This window comes from Miniopterus schreibersii (genome assembly GCF_964146895.1).
Source record: "Miniopterus schreibersii genome assembly, chromosome: 2".
Classification (NCBI taxonomy): domain Eukaryota; kingdom Metazoa; phylum Chordata; class Mammalia; order Chiroptera; family Miniopteridae; genus Miniopterus; species Miniopterus schreibersii.
In genome coordinates this window covers 143,501,609-143,520,375 of record NC_138102.1, presented here as the reverse complement: position 1 = coordinate 143,520,375, position 18,767 = coordinate 143,501,609, and the positions used below count along the sequence as shown (strand labels likewise).

At 39.3% G+C, this 18,767-nt stretch overlaps 1 protein-coding gene across 1 annotated transcript; it reads right to left on the bottom strand.

Annotated features, from left to right (window-relative positions):
• Positions 1-8,591: 8,591 nt before the first annotated feature.
• Positions 8,592-12,895, bottom strand: TUBA1A (tubulin alpha 1a). The gene is made up of 4 exons (XM_081129947.1): positions 12,698-12,895; positions 10,405-10,627; positions 10,114-10,262; positions 8,592-9,781 (listed from the first exon to the last, which is right to left on the bottom strand). The coding sequence occupies exons 1-4, from the start codon at positions 12,698-12,700 to the stop codon at positions 8,801-8,803; spliced, it is 1,356 nt and encodes a 451-aa protein (XP_080986073.1). The 5' UTR covers positions 12,701-12,895; the 3' UTR covers positions 8,592-8,800.
• Between the last annotated feature and the right edge of the window lie 5,872 nt (positions 12,896-18,767).

The window sequence follows — 18,767 nt, the reverse complement described above, 5'->3', positions numbered from 1 at the left end:
GCACATACAAGAAAACCAATGAATGCATAAATAAGTGAAACAACAAATTGGTGTTTCTCTCTCTTCCTCTCTTTCTCTAAAAAATCAATAAATAAAAATGTTAAAAAATTAATGAAATTTATATCCCCCTGACTGTATTAGCTTCAATACCCCTAAACAGTATAAATTGGGAGACACAAAATGTGTACAGCTGAAGCCATGTGAGTTATGAAGAATGTTGGCATATGTTCAACCAACCAATTTATAATTCTATAGGGGAAGCAGATAGATAATCTGCTTATACACAGACACAGACACACACACACACACACACACAACATTAGGAAGAAAATTGTGCTGCATTTAAATTTCCCATCTGGCAGAACTTCAGGTTCAGAATATTAAATAAGGATTCTTTAAAAATTAACTCTTCTCTTTGTAACAAATTAGAAACTTACCTTACTCCATTTAACACATCTACAGAAGGCGTGTTAATGCTGTTTTCTATTGCAGCTGCAGAATAAGATGTTCTACTTAATAATAAACCTGCATTTTATAGAAAAAATCCCTGCATTTTATCACAGATGTAAAAATCCATCCCAGGGGAACATATAGCAAGTGCATTGGACCCCTGATGAATATAGAGAATATGTTATATAGCACAATAGTGTTTCTTTGGGGAAGTTAAGACTAAGCAAAAATAAGAAACCTAACCTACCATTACAGGGTAGAGATTTAGTGGTCCTGAAATGAAAAAATATAGGGGTGGGCTAGAAAATGAAAATTGAGGACCCACCAAGGATCAAAAAGTTTTTGAGTTTCCATATGACAAATAAATCTCTCTTCAAAATCTTGAAAAAGAACTGAGAGACCTGAATTATAATTACTACTTTTTTCCTAACAGTTGATAGTAATTGCTGTTAAAATCATGGAATAACTACAAATCACTGTTGAAAAAAATTAAAGGCAATGTAAATAAATGGAAAGATATTTCATGTTTAAGGATTGGAAGACTTAATATTGTTAAGAAGATAATATTTCCCAAGTTGATATGCAGCTGCAAGACAAATCCTATCAAAACCCCAGGTGACTTTTTTGTAAAAATTAACAAACTGATCCTAAAATTCACATGAAAATTCAAGGGACCTAGAATAGCCAAATAGTCTTGAAAAAGAAGAACAAAGTTAGAGGACTCACACTTCATGATTTAAAATTTTTTTTTGCAAAGCTACAGTAATTAAGACTGTGGTGCTGGCATAAGTATGGGTATAACAGATTAATGGAATAAATTGAGAGTTCAGAAATAAACTTTCACAGGTATGGTCAATTGATTTTTTGAAGAGGGTGCCAAGATAAATCAATGAGGAAAGAATAGTCTTTTCAACATATAGTACTGGGACAACTGGATATATATATTCAAAAGAATAAAATTGAATCCTTTCCTCACACATACACAAAAATTAACTCAAAATGGATCATAGACCTAATGGAATAGATAAAACTATAAAATTCTTGGAAGAAAATATAGAGGTAAATCTTAATGACCTTGGGTTAGGCAAAGCCTTCTCAAATATGACACCCAAGGCATAAACAATAAAAGAAAAAAATACATTGGGCTTTATCAAAATTTAAAACTTCTGTGTATCAAAAGACTCCATCAAGAAAGTAAAAAGACAACCCACAAAATGGGAGAAAATACTTTCAAATTATAAGTATTATAAGATAATTGTATCTAGAACATATAAAGAACTCTTACAACTCAATAATAAAAGATAAATAATCTAATTTATAATGGGCAAAGTTTCTGAATATATACTTCTCCAGAGAAGATATATGGATGGCCAATAAGCACCTGAAAAGGTCCTCAACATCCTTAGCCATCAGGGAAATGCAAATCAAAACCCTAATGAGATATTACATCACACCCACTAGGATGGCTACTATCAAAAAGACATATAATAACAAATGTTGGTCAGAATGTGGAAAATTTGGAATTCTCATGCACTACTAGAAGGAATGTAAATGGTGCAACCACTTTGAAAATCAGTTTGGCAGTTCCACAAAATATTAAGCATAGAGCTAGCTACCCTATAACCCAGGTATATATGCAAGAGAAATGAAAACATATAACCACACAAAAACTGATACACAAATGTTCATTGCTGCATTTTGTGTGTGTGTGTAAATATTTTTCCTTCTGCCCTTCTAGGTTCTTGGGGAGAGGGGCTCTAACAAAGACAGATTAACAAGAGAAAAACAAATAGAAGTTTATGAATATGTATATCTCATATATATGAGAGAAACTCAGTATAGTAATTCAAAGGTTTGGTTAAAACTTGGGCATATATATCATTTTAGCAAAGGAACAATATATTTTTAGAGAAGTGACAAAGGAAAGGAAAGGACCTTGAATGTCTAAGGGAGGCATATTGTAGGAAGGCAAATACGTGGGGGGACTAATGGAAGATAATGGATAGTCAACTTTGCTATGTGAAGTCCTCTGGTGTTGTCTCTGGGCTGATAAAGGTTTAGACTTGTTGGTGATTAACTTATGTACAAATCTATATCCCACTGTTAGGCAAATAGGGGGAGGGCAGAGAGCTTTTTATTTTATTTTTTTATCTGCTTCTTCTCAATTGCCTTCAGTTCAGTTCAGAATAATCCAAAGAGGCATGTTTTGGGGTGGCAAATTCTTTTATCCTTCACAGCATTATTCATAATAGCTAAAAAATGGAAACAACTCCAAAGTCCATCAACTGATGAATGGATAAAGAAAATATTGTATGTTCATACAATGGAATATTATTTGGTAATAAAGAGAAATGAAATACTGATATAGGTACAACATAGATGAAACTTAAAAAAACATTATGTTAAGTGAAAGAAGCTGTATATTGTATGATTCCATTTACATGAAACATCCAGAATAGGCAAATCCATTGAGACAGAAAATAGATTAGTGGTTGCGTAGGGCTAGTGGTTGCCTATGTTACAGTTTCTTTTGGAGGGGAAGAGATGTTCTAAAATTGATTGTGATGATGGTTGCACAACTCTGTGAATATACTAAACACCATTGATATGTACACTTTAAATGGCTGAATTGTATAATATGTGAATTACATTTCAAAACAGATGTTATATTAGAAATAAAAACGAGATAAAGTGTGAGAGGCAGGGTTAGCCTTGGGGTAGGAAGAGTGGCTATTAGTCTACCACTGTGTACTCTTATTTTAATGGCTCAGAATACTTAAACTAGCTACCCATCAATATCATCTGCTTTGCCTTAGATGGTGCTTGAAATAGTCTTTTCCTGATGATACCCTTAAAAAAGCTCAATCTTTAGTTTCTAAAACTTCCCTGTATAAAATACCAATACTTTAGGGAAAGATGACATCTTAAGTAATCAACTAGTATTTTTACAGATACTAATAGAATATTGGTAGAAATTAAAGCTTTGGGTAAAGAAACAAAATGGGATATAGGAGGGTATGGATAAGGGTTGAGCGTGGCCAGTACCAGAAAGTGAAGTGTTGAATAAAAATGTGAGAAGTCATCAAAAGAAAATTTAAATTACATTGAAGCATTCCTAAAGTAGGTGCTCTTAGACTACATTGCCTAAGTCATACACTCTTGATAAAATTAAGATTTTTTGCTCTTTACGAAAAAAAAGGAAAGAATGAGAATCGCTCAGGTTCAAGGTTGCAGGTGAGACATTTGCTTAGCACCTTTAATGCATTCTTTTTTGGAAATTGTTCCCTGACTCATTGCCACAAAGTGATTCATAAAACAGTGATTTCGGGAGGTTCTTAATTACAAGTGCCATCTACAGCATGATAGCATCAGCTATAAATAGACTTGTAAAACTAATAGAATATATCATTAAGGAATGTCCTGGATTTTCTTTTCTTTTTTAATTCTCACAGAGGATATTTTGTCCATTGCTTTTCTTTTTTAAATGTCTTTATTGATTTCAGAGAGAGGCAGAAAGAGGGGGAAAGATAGAAACATCAATCATGAGTCATTGATCGGCTGCCTCCTGCACACCCCCTACTGAGGATTGAGCCTGAAACCTGGGCGTGTGCTCTGATTGGGATTCGAACCTGGACCTCCTGGATCATAGGTCAATGCTCAACCGCTGAGCCATGCCATCCAGGCTCCATTGCTTTTCAGAGAGAGAGGGAGGGAGGGAGGGAAGGAAAGAAAGGGTAGGGGGAGAAAGAAAAGAGGAAAGAGAGGGAAGAGGGAAAGAAAGGGGGGGGGGAGATCGGTGTGAGAGAGACACATTGATTTGATTGCCTCCTGCACTTACCCTGACGAGGGATAGAGCCTGAAACTGAGGTACATGCCCTTGGCCAGAATAGAACCCGGGGCCCTTCAGTTCTTAGGCTGATGCTCTAACCATCGAGCCAAACCGGTTAGGCTTATCCTGGATTTTTTTTGACACCCAGCCTATATAGCCAGGATAAATAGGCTTTTAAGTTGAAACCAGAGAAATTCCTTTTTTTAAAAAAAATATTTACCATTTCCTTTGTTTTACATATTCATTCTAGAAAATTCAGGCAACTTAAGAAGTTATAATGAAAGTAAAATTTACCTGAAATCCCATCATTAGTAAAAATACTGTTAAAGATCCTTTTAGATATCTCTCTCTGCATATACATATATAATTTTATGTAAATAGATATATATATTGCAGAAAAACAAGACTTGGCATTATATTTGGTTATGAATGTTTTAAAGGCATTTGTTTTATTTATAGTTTGTAAGTCTGCAAAGAGAAAACTAGGTCCAAGATCTGTGGTTTTTCTAACTAATTAGAGAATCTGTACAACGTATATGGTTATTGGTTAAATTAATATAAAGCTAGTAAGATCATCTTAATAGCTTATTTGATTAATACAGACACAATTTGTGAACTAACAAAAATTCATTAATAGATGTATTTATGATTCTTTTTAATTCTCTAAATCATATTACAGTATAAGTATTTTGCAGTTAGCCCAAGTCTTGCAGTTAAGGGGCTACATTCCAGAATGGTAAAGACAGACTCTGTAGCATAACAGTTTGACAAAAAAGAGTCCTTATCTCTTTACATGAGCTGTAAAGAGTAACAGAGAATCTGAAACTTAGCATAGAAAACGGACATAATCAAATTTAATCTTACTTAAGTCCTTCATCTTAGCCTGATTGGCCAGATAAAAAGGATCCATATTTAGCTTCCTGAGTAGTAAATATTCTTATCTTTCAGCTTTCTTATCAGGACAGAGAAAGTCAATTTGTAGCATAATATCTAAGTAAACAAAGTGCCTATGTAAGTGATACCTACTGAAGCCTTAGAAGGATGAGTCTTGCTCTAGAACAGCTGACACGCCAAGCACTTTGTCCCATGATGCCACTATTCCCTGTGTTATATAAAGCGGTCCACAGGGACTTTGTTCATTCTGTATTTTTAAAGAAATCTTCTGGTATGGTGTCATCTATGATATATGCTCTTGTCAAGTGCATGCTTAGATGGCATGTGCACATGCACACACACAGTCTTTTGTGATTTCGATTGGAATTGCATTGACTCTACAGATCAATTTGAGGAGAACTGAATTTTTATACAGTTACTCTTCCAACCCATGGACTAAGTATAATAATTCCATTTATTTAGGAGTGCTTTTCCAATAAAGTTTTATTAAAATACATCTTGCCCATTTTTATCCCTATGTCTTACACAGTTTTATCCCGAGGCACTTTATATATGTTTTTTGATACTATTATGAATTTTTAAGTTAAAATTTCTAATTATTTTTCATATATAAAAATGCAGTTGATTTTTCTGTATTTTTGTATCCAGCAATCTATATTATTTATTTTATTTTATTTTATTTTATTTTATTTTACTTTTTAATCCTCACCTGAGGACATTTTTTCCATTAGTTTTCAGAGAGAGTGGAGGGGGGGGGGGAGAGAGAGAGAGAGAGAGAGAGAGAGAGAGAGAGAGAAACATGGTTGCCTCCTGAAGGGGCCGGGAATCGAGCCTGCAGCTGAGGTACGTGCCTTTAGCTGAAATCAAACCCAGGACCCTTCAATCCGTGGGCTGATGCTGTAACCACTGAGCAAACTGGCTAGGGCTATATTCGTTTTCAAAATATTGCCTTTTCTTCTTCTGTTCTCTTTTTTCTTCTGGAGCTGCTATTATTTGCATATTAGACTGTAGCCCTGGCTAACAGCATGATTGAAACCCATGAGCTCTGGCACGTAATTCATTTGGTCTGTTCTCCATCAGGGCACATACCTAGGTTTCGGTTTTGATTCCCAGTTGGGGCACATATGGGAGGCAACCGATCAATGTTTTTCTCTCATATCGATGTTTCTTTCTTTCTCTCTCTCTCTCTCAAATCAATAAAAAGATATCCTTGGGTGAGGATTAAAAAACAAAAATAAGCCCGGCTGGGTGTGGCTCAGCGGTTGAGCATCAACCTAGGATCCCGGAGATTGGGGTTAGATTCCTGGTCAGGGCACATGCCCAGGTTGCGGGCTGCAGCCGATCAATGACTCTCTCATCATTGAGGTTTCTGTCTCTCTCTGTCCCTCTCATTTCCTCTCTCTGAAATCAATAAAGATATATTTTTTAAAAAATAAAATTAAAAACAAAAAATAAAAAAACTGCTGAGCAGTATTGGACTGGCTTTCAGTTGATCTCAGCTTATTTCTTATTTTGCATTTAGTCATTCAAAGGGGATCTGTTCTGTTCGTTAGGCAATTGTGTTGATGTTCAAACAGCCTACTACACATCTAGACTATATGATATAGCCTATTGCTTCTAGACTACAGGCCATATTAGTATACAAAAAAACATGAGATTAAATTAAGCACAAGAGAAAATTAGTCAAGAGATGCAGTAAACACATGTGTGAAGCTGCTGCTGGCATAACATGATATACTGTTTTACAACAAACTTTTTTTAAGTAGAAAGATTATACTCTAAAATAATGATTTAAAAAAGTATAGTAAATAGCCCGGCCGGGCGTGGCTCAGCAGTTGAGCGTCGACCTAGGATCCAGGTGATCGGGGTTCGATTCCCGGTCAGGGCACATGCCCTGGTTGTGGGCTGCAGCCGATCAGTGACTCTCTCATCATTGATGTTTCTGTGTCTCTCTTTCCCTCTCCTTTCCTCTCTCTGAAGTCAATAAAGATATATTTTAAAAATAAATAAATAAATGAAAAAGTTTAGTAAATAGCCCTGGCCAGGCGGCTCAGTTGGTTGGAGCATCATCCCATACACCAAAGGTTTGCCCGTTTGATTCCCTATCGGGGCACAGACCTAGGTGGGGGGTTTAATCCCCAGTTGGGGTGCATAGGGGAAAGTATTTAACCAATTGATGTTCCTCTCTCAAATCAATTAAAAAAATCCTCAGGTCAGGATGAAAAAAAATGTATAGTAAATACATAAACTAGTAACATGGTTGCTTATTATCAAGAATTCTGGACTCCACTATTGTGAGTGCTATACTTTTTACAGTTGGCAGCACAGTAGGTTTACACCAGTATCACTACAAACATGAGTAATGTGGTGCACTAAAATGTTACAATGGCTACATCACTGGGTGATAGGAATTTTTCAGCTTCATTATGTATGGGACCACAGTCTTATATGCAGTCTGTCATTGACTGATATGTTATGTGGTGCTGTCATTGACTGTATTTCCATTAACTTACATTAAACTCAGATTCCAGTAACTACAATAATATTACACCCCTTAGTTGGCAGTGTCAAAGGAAAGATAAATAAGCTATTGATATAAAAATAAAAAAAAAATAAAAAATTCATTACCACTATATATTTTACCAGAAAAAGGTAACATGATAGCACAAGACAATTTGTTATTAGTGGATCCTTAGCCCCTTTTGGTCAGTTGGACTAGTAGGTGAACTCTATTGTTGAAGAAATTGTTTGTCTAAAACTGTTTCTCTTACCATCTTGGTGCTGATGCCTATAATTACACTATTAGAGTTTTGTTCTTGAAGTGACTGACCCGTATTAAAGTAAGAATATCTTTGGAGAGTTAAAATTCAGATATATAATTAACACATTAGATTATAAATTTATCAAGATTCTCCACTGTCACATTCAGCTGAAAATAAGTTTGGGAAAAAGGTAAAGGACTAGGGGAAAACTGCCTGGAGAGCAAACTCCTTTTGAAAACCCTGGCAGAGGAAGCATGATGGCACTAGACACATGCCAAGATGAGGGGGTATGAAAATAGCTTGTAAGACCTGATGATACATTTGGACATTACATTTGGCCTCATAACACCATTTTATGTTAGTTGTATGAGACTCAGCAGCCAATCAGACCTTTGGCTGTGTATTAGCAAATATCAATTGTAAAAAGTACTAGCATTTTAAATAACTATTAGAATGGAGTCAAAACTTAAGAATAGCATGGATGTTATTTAATTATATTTAGATATACATTTTATGATGTTTTATAATATACTAAGATAATTTAACATAAAGTCACTTCATAATACATGTATATACCAGTCAACAGTTATCCTTTCTACTCAATGTACTAAATACAAACATTTTTAGACACCCAAATAGAAAACACAACTCTGAACTCATTTAAGACAGGGAATACTTTATTCAAACCCATCAGAGAAATGGACAGGTTGGTCTGTAACAGAGCATTGTTTTAAAGCATAGGCCAGTAATTGTATGTGAGAGTATACACTGCTACATACAAATTAACTGATCAGACCACAACTTTTCAATGTTTTAAACAGAATAAGCTTCCCTGTAAAAGCAGCACCGTTGTGACATTTTAACTTTAGTATTCCTCTCCTTCTTCCTCACCCTCTCCTTCAACAGAATCCACACCAACCTCCTCATAATCTTTCTCAAGGGCAGCCATGTCCTCACGAGCTTCAGAAAACTCTCCTTCCTCCATGCCCTCACCCACATACCAGTGGACAAAGGCACGCTTGGCATACATCAGGTCAAACTTGTGGTCCAGGCGAGCCCAGGCCTCAGCAATAGCTGTGGTGTTGCTCAGCATGCACACAGCTCGCTGTACCTTGGCCAGGTCCCCACCAGGTACCACAGTGGGAGGCTGGTAATTAATGCCAACTTTGAAGCCAGTGGGGCACCAGTCTACAAACTGAATGGTACGCTTGGTCTTGATGGTGGCAATGGCAGCATTGACATCTTTGGGGACCACATCACCACGGTACAACAGGCAGCAAGCCATGTATTTACCATGGCGAGGGTCACACTTCACCATCTGGTTGGCTGGCTCAAAGCATGCATTGGTGATCTCTGCTACAGAAAGCTGTTCATGGTAGGCTTTCTCAGCAGAGATGACAGGGGCATATGTGGCCAGAGGGAAGTGGATGCGGGGATAGGGCACCAGGTTGGTCTGGAATTCAGTCAGATCAACATTCAGGGCTCCATCAAACCTGAGGGAAGCAGTGATGGAGGACACAATTTGACCTATCAATCTATTCAGGTTAGTGTAGGTTGGACGCTCAATATCGAGGTTTCTACGACAGATGTCATAGATGGCCTCATTGTCAACCATGAAGGCACAATCAGAGTGCTCCAGGGTGGTGTGGGTGGTGAGGATGGAGTTGTAGGGCTCAACTACAGCTGTGGAAACCTGGGGGGCCGGGTAAATGGAGAACTCCAGCTTGGACTTCTTGCCATAATCGACAGAGAGACGTTCCATCAGCAGGGAGGTGAACCCAGAGCCAGTTCCCCCACCAAAGCTGTGGAAAACCAAGAAGCCCTGAAGACCTGTGCATTGGTCGGCCTGTTAGAAAAGAAGAATAGAGAAAACACAGTCATTGCTTTTTGTGATACAATTGGTAAATATATTTTCACTTTTCATACAATCCAAGGATATAGATCTTATTTTGACAGGAAACACTTTAAAAAATGTAGGCCTTCCTGGAATAACTCAACATTTCTTAATTAAAATTTATGAAATGATTTCAAATAGCTCATGTTTTGAAATTTTAACAAACTATAAAGGAATAATTCATCTCACTCTTTATTACATTTTAATTCCATGTTTGAAAAAAAAAAAGCATATTTTAAATGTCTTCCTTAGGCTCATTAATTTATTCTTGAGAACAAACGTACCAGTTTTCGAATTCGGTCCAGGACAAGGTCAATGATCTCCTTGCCAATGGTGTAGTGTCCACGGGCATAGTTATTGGCAGCATCTTCCTTGCCTGTGATCAGCTGCTCAGGGTGGAAGAGCTGGCGGTAGGTACCAGTGCGAACTTCATCTGCAAAAGGCAACCAAAGCAGCCACCCATCACTAACAACCTGCACAAGCCTGCTCAGCCCCAGGGCCTCAACAGAGCCCCCAGGACACACCTCCTGTCCCAGACCCCTGGGATCTTACTCAGATTACTGAGGTCAACTCACCAATGACTGTGGGTTCCAGGTCTACAAACACTGCCCTGGGCACATGCTTGCCAGCGCCTGTCTCACTGAAGAAGGTGTTGAAGGAATCATCCCCCCCCCCAATGGTCTTGTCACTTGGCATCTGGCCATCGGGCTGGATGCCATGCTCCAGGCAGTAGAGCTCCCAGCAGGCATTGCCGATCTGGACACCAGCCTGGCCAACATGGATGGAGATGCACTCACGCTGTTAGAAGGAAACGAGAAAAAATGTAAAATTAGGTTGTGTTAGCATTTTGAATTTTCAGTAGATTTCTAAAAATAAGAAATATACAGATAGTCTTCAAATTTATCTGAGGTCATATCCCTAACAGGATAGAAATGATTAAGAAAAAGCACCTGCTACAAATGCTGCAGATGGGTGTGGCCTGAATAATAATAATGTTGCACTGTTGAGCACATGGTGCCAGCCCATTGTTCCAGAGGCATGCTTGAATAGATTTTCCATATTTAAAAAATATTCCAAGCACAGATTTTATAACATGAAGTTAAATTAAATCATTAATTAATTGGAATGAATATTACTACCTCCTTCCCTTCTCAATAAAGATAAGAATTTCTTCTAAATGACTTGGTATTTCAACATGGACATCTGTACTGCAGCTGAGGCTAGAAGCCACACCCTCTGCAGTCTATCTGCAGAATCCATCTGTACTAGGGGGTTGGAAGCTCAACAAGGGCTGACTCCTGCATTGCTGCATTTGCTGTGCCTGGTGCTAGCCTGTACTGTCTGCTACATTATTTAACAGAGCAAGCTCTATTTCCAGAAACTGCCTACATGATCTCATTGTGCCATTCTGCCAGTTTTCATCCTCTGAGCCAGGCTAGGACCATATGCCTAAATTGCAATGAGTTGATGAAGATGCTTTAGAACAAAAGGCAGCTGGACACAGTATAATTCTTCTTTGTAGCAATTTTATTACTTTTTTAAAAAGTGTCTCCAGAATCTTCTCCACTGTAAAAAACTGAATAATTATGAGTATGCTTAAAACAACAGTTCCTAAATTAGAAACAAATATCACAGGAGAAGCTACCAAACAAAGGATAAAAGCCCAGTGAAAGGACAATGAAATATATATATATATATTTAAAATAACAAAATAGTACCTATTTTCATTGAGATTTTTCTACCCACCAGAGAATGTTCACACTCATCACATTCAATAGATATTTTTTTCTTTATTGTCTTTATGGCTACAACTTCCATTGTCTGTCTATTGTCTCTTCACTGGCATATGGGGGGTGGGCAGGGAAGGGTGTTTCCCTGGGTCCTGAACATTGGGGTACCCTGGCGCACACAGTGGTCTTTCTCATTGAACATGGGGCAAAACAAAACACACACACACACACAGACACACACACACACACACACACACACGCAGAGCAGTCAGGGTGGGGTAGCCTAGGGCCAGACTTTAAAGGGCTTGTCAACTGAATTGTGATTTTTGCTCAAGAAAAAATATTTCATCCAAGTTTTAGGAGCGAATGAAAAACCTTTTAACGCCTACAGTTCTGCCATGATGAAATACTTTTATGAAGTCTTCTCCTGACAGAAGAGGTTTAGCAAGAGCGAACCCCGCCCAGTGGCTCCAAGGCCAGCGAAGCCAGAAACAAACAACGCCCCTGCGCCACCCTGACGCCGGCTCCAACAGAAACTAACCACTTTTCCACCCCCTCCGTTAATATACGGGTATCTTTCTAAAATGCCAACGAACCGGCGAGGGAACTTTCAGTTTTCACTAACCCAAGACTCCGCTTTGTCCCAGTCCTCTCCCCCACCTCCTCCCGGCTACACCCACCGACCCCGGTCTTTCGGGGAGCGACTCTCTCCCTGCCCCTGGGGAAACGCGCGAGGAATAAAGGGCCTCTCGGGGACACGGGTACGGTGTGCACATGCACGAGGACAAGCGGCAGACGCGCGATCGTCTTTCCCTGCCCCAGACCCGCTCATCACCAACAGATGGGCTGCTTGTGGCTCGGAAAGGCTCGGATAACAAAAACCCCGGACGCCGCCTTTGTTCTTCCCCGCAGCTCCGCGGCGCCCTGGGCGCAGCTCCGGCGGGGCTCGCGCTGCCCGCACTGCGGCGGCGGCCGGCTCGAGGATTTGGGGCAGACGAAGCTTAACGTCGCCAACAAAGCGTAAGGCCACCCTCACCAAAGGAGTTGTAAAGGGAAAAGGGCTTCAGATTTCCAAGCAGACCCTGGGAAACTGACCCCACCCAACGGCCACAAAGAGCCAGAGAAAGCAGATTCTTACCATGGTTGCTGCTTTGCGGCTGCTGAGCGGAGGGCGGAGAGGAAGAGGAGAAGTTGTTGCTTCTTACAGCGCGACTCTTAGGCGGTCGATGTAAGAGAACCTGCGGCACATGGGCGGATGCAGCTCCCTATATACAACTCAGTCACCATGGGGATGGGCTGGGGCCTTTTCCTGTTGGTCCAGACCCCTCAGTCTGCCCAGAGAAGCCACGACGGGAGAGTTGTGATTGGTGCAAGCGACATGGGATGAGGTAATTTCTCCCCCACCCCCTTTTCCCTAGCATCCATAGACTGTTTGCATCCTCCAGACAAAGAGACCGAGAAAAAAACAGTCAGCCGAGCATCCATTGTGGGGTGGAGCTGGGGAGGGGGGTGCGAAAGGGAAGAAAGAGAACTGGGCTTGGATGATTTTATGTTGCTTAAACCTCAAACTACAGTTAAAACCACCAATGTAAGGTTTTTCCCCAACACTTAATCGCAGAATTTGTGTTGTGATGAAATATTTAATGGAAAGTTACTCGCAGTTCTTCCCTCAGAGTAGACTAAACTCCACCGCAGTCGGTGAGGATTCAGCATCTCTAATTGCTTGGGCAAATGTGATTTAAAAAAAAAAGGTTCAATAATAGATCCATCCAAAATTGTTTCTCGGGTTCAAGTACTTCATTTTCAGACCTTCTTTTGCACCCTTCCTGAAATAGCTAAACAAAAAGGGAGATGGAAAGAATAAGCATCCTAACTATGGCAGCACACAGTTCCAACATGGCAACGGTGAAGGTCCGATGAACATACCACAGTTAAGTAGTCTACTGGGAACAGTCCTGTACCAGAAGGAATGGAATATGAATCATCCTTCCTGATAAGGAGCTGAGAAAATACAAGGAGAAATAATTGAGTTGAGAAGCTAGCACTACCTGTGCATGAAGTTACATTCTGCATTGTTCTGTTTTCTGGATTAAGAGAAATAACTCAGACACCAAATTAAAAAAGGGGAGCTGGACAGTGTAAAAAGAAGACCATTTTGTAATGTTGTCCATCCTTAGACAACTGTGTGATCTTAGTTCAATAACTGCATTTCTTTTTTATGTATCTCATATGAATTGGGCAAATCTCCTCTGAGAGTCAACTGTGGGAATTGTAGCCATCCTCACACCGTTGCTATTCAACTAGACTAGTGGTTGCTCAATTGCCTCTTGGGACAAAAAGGCTTTGCTTTCACTCCCTAGGAAAAGGATTGCAGTAACATTCTTTTGCTACTTAGAAAGGCTCCATTATCAACAAGGATAGGCTATGCAGAATAAGACTGGACTGGGTGCCTCCTGACGTGGCTAATGAAATCTCCAAAGTAAAGAGGTTTGTAATGGCCACGAAGTGGAAAATGCATATTTTCCCTTCTGTTTTCAGCGACATATTTTTCGGGTGTGCAGCACCATTTACAATGCTCTGCAGAGCCCATTCATTCCTGCTGGGCTGGCAGGCAGAGCAGGGCACAAGAGGGGGGGACTCCAGACAGCTGCTACAGGTTGTGGTGTTACAATGGCGGCCATGGAATTTTCTAGCCTGCTGTCCACAGCTCTGCTTTACTTGTTCAAATTTGCTTCAGTAGTCTTCCCTACTGCTTGCAGATTTCAACATCATCTTATCTTTCTTTAGCAAATAAAAGTATGTCTCAGTAAAGAGACAGGAAAATTAAGGACAACATGAATGCTTCTTTCTAAGTTCAGAAGTACATTGAACAAAAATCAGAATTAAATGGCATGGAGAAATATAAGGATTAATTAAGTAGTTCATTGAAAAGACTTCTTTCAAAATTTTAATAATGAAATAAATTAGACACTGCTGAACCATGGTAAAGCGTACAAATCTCCTTTTGGTAATGAAAGGCACAGTTTTGAATTTTGTTTTCTTTACAATATAAAATAAATATGTCATTTGCCCAATAGTCTCAATTCTTTATGCAATTTATACTGAGGATTGAATAAAAAAGAGGAGGGTTCGTGCAACTGATTCTTTGTAATTCTATCTCAGAGCCATTCTGTTCCTTATGTAAATGAGGATTTTTTTCCTCCCTTTGGGCATAAGTAACAATAAGATCTAGGTCAGAAATAGACTATTTGAGCACCGATAACCTTAAATATATAAATGGGAGAGCAGGGGAAATAACTAATCTATTCTTTTTGTTCCTCATCTGATTTAATAGCATGCAAACTATGGGAAGCAAAAAAATTTTTTTTACTAGTTTACTTTTTATTTTTATTGCCAATTTTTTTTAACTTACATCAAGTATTCCACTAATGGATTCATTCTTGTCCACAGTAAGATTAGCATAAAACATTTTTTTTCCTTTCATAATATTGTGAAATTTAAATTATTTGTTTGTGGTCCTGGCTGCTGTGGTTTGGTAGGTTGGAGCGTCATGGCATATACTGAAAGGTCATGGGTTCCATTCTGGTCAGGGCACATGCCTAGGATGCAGGTTCTATCCCTGGTCAGGGTACATGTGGGAGGCAACAGATCAATGTTTCTCTCTCTCTCTCTCTCTCTCTCTCTCTCTCTCTCTCTCTCTCTCTCTCTCTCTCTCTCTCTCTTCCCCCTCTCTTTGGAAATCAATGAACATATCCTCAGGTGAAGATTTTTAAAAATTATTTATTTGTGTGTCTATACCTCTCCTCCATTAAAATGTGAATCCTAGTCCCTGGCAAAGTGCCTAGCATACAGTAGACATTATATACATGTTTGTTGAATTAAATGAACAGCTTCTGTCTGTGCATATTTTCATTAACTATTATCACAGTAATTTAAAGATATTTAATGAAGTATTTTACTTTTTTATACAATAAGCATGTACTGAGTGTCTATAGTAAGTCCTGCACCATTCTAAATACTGTGACAATTCAGAGGTAGTAGCATGGTCTCCTTTCACCAGAATCTTCCAATCTAATTGAAGAAATAAAACAAGTACATGTATATAGGTTTGAGAATGGTATGTATTTGTGTGTATATGGGGAGGAGCCTTGTAGACTCTATTGCATGACCTTTTGTATCTAACTTATGTAGGAAACAAGAGTTGTCTACCACGTTTTTTCTACTTCTTCACCTCCTACTTATCCCTAAATTTATTCCAATCTGGATTCTGCTGCTACCACTCCTTAAAACCAAATGCCCTCCATGTTTGTTGCTAAGTCCACTTGACACTTTTTAGTTCTTGTTGACCTATGAAAGCTTTGTTAAGCTTTGTTACTGTTGACTATAATCTCTTTCTTGAGACACTTTCTGCCCTTGGCCTCAAAAACTACATTTTCTGGGTTTCCCTCCTACATTTTTTGCTTTGATTTTTTTCCCTCAGTTTCTGCTGGTTCTTCCTCCTTTCATAATCTTTAAATGTTGAAGTCCCTCAAGGTACAGTCCTAGACCTTTTCCTCATTTTATTCTATGTGTCTCATCACTTGTAGTGGATGGTAAGTGCATTCATTCCCATGGCTGAAGATCCTTTCTATATGCTAATGATGTCTTGACATCTCTCTTTTTAAAAAAAATATGTTTTTAATTGATTTCAGAGAGAGGGAGGGAGAGAGAGATAGAAACATCAATGATGAGAGAGAGTCATTGACTGGCTGCCTCCTGCATGCCCCCTACTGTGGATTGGGTCCGAAACTCAGGCATGTGCCCTGACTGGGAATGGAACCGTGACCTCCTGGTTCATAGGTCGCCACTCAACCACTGAGCCATGCCAGCCAGGCTTGACATCTCCTCTTAGATCCAGATCCTATAGTAAACTTTCAATCTCTGGCTGGATTTCTCACAGGTATCCCAAATTGAACTAGTTATTTTCACACAAACAGGCACCTCCTACAAGGTTTTCTTGCTCAGTAAATGGAGCAGCATACACCTGGTTTCTTACATCAGAAATGAGAATTACTCTTGACATCTCCCCTTTCTTTTCTGACCACCATAGAGTCAGTCACTAAGGCCTGTTAAATCTACCTCCTAGCCCTGGCCAGTGTGGCTCAGTTGGTTGAGCATCGTCCTGTGCACCAAAAGGTCACTATTTTGACCTAGCTAGTTTGGCTCAATGGTTAGAGCATCAGCCTAGGGACTGAAGGGTCCTGGGTTCAATTCCCAACCAGGGTACGTACGTCAGTTGCAGGCTCAATCCCCGGCCCTGGTCCTGGTGTGTGTGGGAGGCAACCAGTCGATGTTTCTCTCTCTATCTCTCCCCCTTCCACTCCCTCTGAAAAACAATGAAAAAAATATCCTCTGGTGAGGATTTAAAAAGGAAAAAGGGGTCACCATTTCGATTCCCGGTCTGGGCATGTGCCCAGGGTTGTGGGCTTGATCCCCAGTCTGGAGGCAGCCCATCGAAGTTTCTCTCTTGCATTGATGTTTCTCTCTCTCTCTCTCTCTCTCTCTCTCTCTCTCTCTCTCTCTCCCTTTCCTTTCTTCTCTCTTTAAAATCAATAAACATTTTTTTTTAAAATCTACCTTCTAAATATTTCTTAAATCTTATTCTTTTCTTTCTGTCTCTACTGCCTCCACTCTAGTAAATACATTATCTCTTTTCTGGATAATCTCAGTACCCTCCTAGATTTCTTCTACATTCACTCCTACCCCTGCCCAGTCCAGTCTCCACAAAACAGCCAGTGATCTTATTATAATATATATCACTGATCATGCCACATAATATAGATCATGTCACTCCACTATGTGAAACAGATCAGTGGTTGTCTGTTAGTTTTAAGATGAAGATACCAAATTCTTAATATTGCTCCTTCAGTTTTTTATTTTAGTTTATTGATTTTTAGAGAGAGGAAAAGAGAGGGAGAGAGAAACACTGATGTGAGAGAGAAACATCGATCAGTTACCTCCCACACTCTCCCTGACTGGGGATTGAACCCAAAACCTGGGTATGTACCCTGACTGGGAATTGAACCTGCAACCTTTTGGTGTACAGGAAGATGCTCCAACCAACTGAGCTATACTGGCCAGGGCACTCCTTCAGTTTTATAATAGAAGTAAATCTTATACTTAAAAATCTTCTAGAAGACATACTGATTTTAAATTACATTAAAGTTTAGATAATTTCCCAATAGTTGATTTTGCTAGGGAAAAGGGAGACAAAGGATATAAAAGCTGAATGTTCACTTAATAATTATTGTTATGCAGTAAAGTTATGTTTTATGCATTCTTGTTTTTAAGCAATTTTTATAATAAAAGTTAACAGTATAAACCTATGAGTTCCTAAAGATATACGCACAAAGCAAAAATAAAAAAATAAAAAAGATTTTAAAAGTGAACTAAAAGTAATCATCTGAGCCCTGGCTGGTCGGGCTTAGTAATTAGAAATCAACCCATGCACGGAAGGGTCGAGGGCTCGATCCCGGTCAAGGGCATGTACATGGGTTGCAGGTTCTGTCCCTGGCTCCGGTCAAGGCCTATGTGGGAGGCAACCAATTGATGTGTCTCTCTGACATCAGTATTTCTCTCTCTCTTCCTTTCTCTCTCTCCCTCTCTCCCTCCCTTCCAGTCTCTATAAAAATCAATGGCCCCGTGGGGCGTGGCTCAGCGGTTGAGCATCGACCTAGGATCCAGGAGATCACGGTTCGATTCCCGGTCAGGGCACATGCCCGGGTTGTGGGCTTGATCCCCAGTCGGGGGCGTGCAGGAGGCGGCCGATCAATGACTCTCTCATCACTGATGTTTCTGTCTCTCTCTCTCTCCCTCTCCCTTCTTCTCTCTGAAATCAATAGAGATATATTCAATACAATTTTTTAAAAATTTTAAATAAAAAAAATCAATGGAAGAAATATCCTCGGGTGGGGATTAATAAAAAATAAATAATAAGTCATCTGATATCATTGCACTATTGAAAGTAACTAGGGCACCAACTCCATACTCTACACAATGACAATCAAATAATTAAATAAACAGTTGAGCATTTGTCCTGCATTTCCTGTACAAACTGTATTTCAGGGTAACCAAATGACCCTAGTTAATTAGGGGAAATCATTCTTTTCTAGAATATGAAATGCCAGCTAGTAAATACGGAAGTAAAGATAAAATTAGAAAAAAACACC

Bases quoted from the DNA above. Each gene is read 5' to 3' on its own strand.
- TUBA1A (XM_081129947.1), bottom strand. The intron at 10,263-10,404 runs GTGAGTTGACCT...TGCCTTTTGCAG, and splicing joins CCTGGAACCCACAGTCATTG to ATGAAGTTCGCACTGGTACC. The intron at 9,782-10,113 runs GTACGTTTGTTC...CTTTTCTAACAG, and splicing joins TGGACCGAATTCGAAAACTG to GCCGACCAATGCACAGGTCT.